The following is a 1,577-nucleotide window of genomic DNA, read 5'->3' as shown; positions in this document are numbered from 1 at the left end:
GCATTGTGTAAAAATACATAGTATAATACACATTTAATAGTGTATTTTTATATATATATACACACACATATGCATATACATGTGTATAACTTGCCATTCAGAGGACCAGAGACCTCCCCAATGTTCTTTCTGATCGAAAATTAGTCTATGTCCCGCTCAAAGCAGGGCTGACTTCACAGCCACGTCCGGTTGCTCATGGCCTCGTCCAGGCAACTTCTGAATATCTCCACAGCTGGAGGCCTCCGAGAGAAATCCTGTATCAGGTTTTAGGGAGGAGGGTTCAGAGCCTGACTGTGATTCTTTCTGCTGTTCTCTTCAGAGCGTCCTTCACCTCCTGGTTCCTCAGGCTGTAGATGAGGGGGTTCAGCATCGGGATGACCACCGTGTAGAAGACGGAGACCACTTTGTCAGTGTTCAAGGAGTAACTGGAGCTGCGGCGTAAGTACATGAAGATCGTCGTCCCGTACAACATGGTCACTGCCGCCAGGTGGGACGCGCAGGTGGAGAAGGCTTTTTGCCTGCCTTGGGCTGAACGGATCCTCAGGATGGCGAAGGAGATGAAGATGTAGGAGACCAGAATGGTGGAGATGGTGCTGAGCTCAATGACGCCGGCCAAGGAGAGGAGGATCATTTCGTTGATGTAGGTGCTGGCACAGGACAGAGCCAGGAGGGGAGGAACGTCGCAGAAAAAGTGGTTGATGACATTGGAGCTGCAGAAGGGCAGCTTGACGATGAAGGTCATCTGTACGATGGAGTTCAGGACACCCCCGATGTAGCACCCCGTCACCAGCCCCATGCATAACCTCCGAGTCATAACAGAGGAATAGTGCAGGGGGTTACAGATGGCCACGTACCGGTCGTACGCCATGACAGCCAGCAGGAAACACTCTGTCGTCACGAAGATGATATAAAAGAAGGCTTGGACCATGCAGCCAACGAAGGAAATGGTCTTCCTCTCCAATAGGAAGTTTGCCAAGGTCCTGGGGGCAATCACAGAGGAGAAGCAGATGTCAATGATGGAGAGGCTGCCGAGGAAGAAGTACATGGATGTGTGGAGCCGTGGGTCGCCTCGGATGACTACGATTATCCCCACGTTGCCCAGAAGGGTGACAGCGTAGATGAGCAGCAACAGCACAAAGAGGGCTGCCTTCATCTCCGCTTGGTCGCTCAGGCCCTCGAGAATGAACTCTGCCACCGGGGTGCGGTTCTGCTCTGCCATTCAGGGCTTCGTGTCTAGCGAGGAAGGAGAGAGCCTGAAAATACAGGACGGTGGAAACCATGCCTTTATTTATTTGAACTGAAATAGGATAACTTGAAAATTTATACCCTGTGCAGCCAGGGCGCCCCGACCTTTCATTTTGGGGGAGCTAGAGTGGGACGGACTGCGCCGTAGCCAACTGTTCTGAGCTCGTCCCCCTTTACAGCCCAAGGAAAGAGGTGGTGCCTTCTGAAGGGAGAGCATCCCGGCTTTCCCAAACACCTTCCCTGCCTGCAGCGAGTCACTGCGGAGGGTCTCCCCCTTTCTCACTGCGGGCAGAGCTTCAGGCAGGTTCATTCGTATCGCAGAATCCCGTTTT

General features: G+C 52.5%; 1 protein-coding gene across 1 annotated transcript; it reads right to left on the bottom strand.

Annotated features, from left to right (window-relative positions):
- Positions 1–280: 280 nt before the first annotated feature.
- Positions 281–1,219, bottom strand: LOC104347280 (olfactory receptor 5J3). Its single transcript, XM_009952261.2, has one exon. The coding sequence runs from the start codon at positions 1,217–1,219 to the stop codon at positions 281–283; it is 939 nt and encodes a 312-aa protein (XP_009950563.1).
- Between the last annotated feature and the right edge of the window lie 358 nt (positions 1,220–1,577).

This window comes from Leptosomus discolor, chromosome 12, assembly GCF_034619465.1.
Source record: "Leptosomus discolor isolate bLepDis1 chromosome 12, bLepDis1.hap2, whole genome shotgun sequence".
In the NCBI taxonomy this organism is placed as follows: domain Eukaryota; kingdom Metazoa; phylum Chordata; class Aves; order Leptosomiformes; family Leptosomidae; genus Leptosomus; species Leptosomus discolor.
This window is presented reverse-complemented; position numbering and strand designations above follow the sequence as displayed.

Coding starts and splice junctions, on each gene's coding strand:
- LOC104347280 (XM_009952261.2), bottom strand. CDS start 1,219: ATGGCAGAGCAGAACCGCACCCCGGTGGCAGAGTTCATTCTCGAGGGC.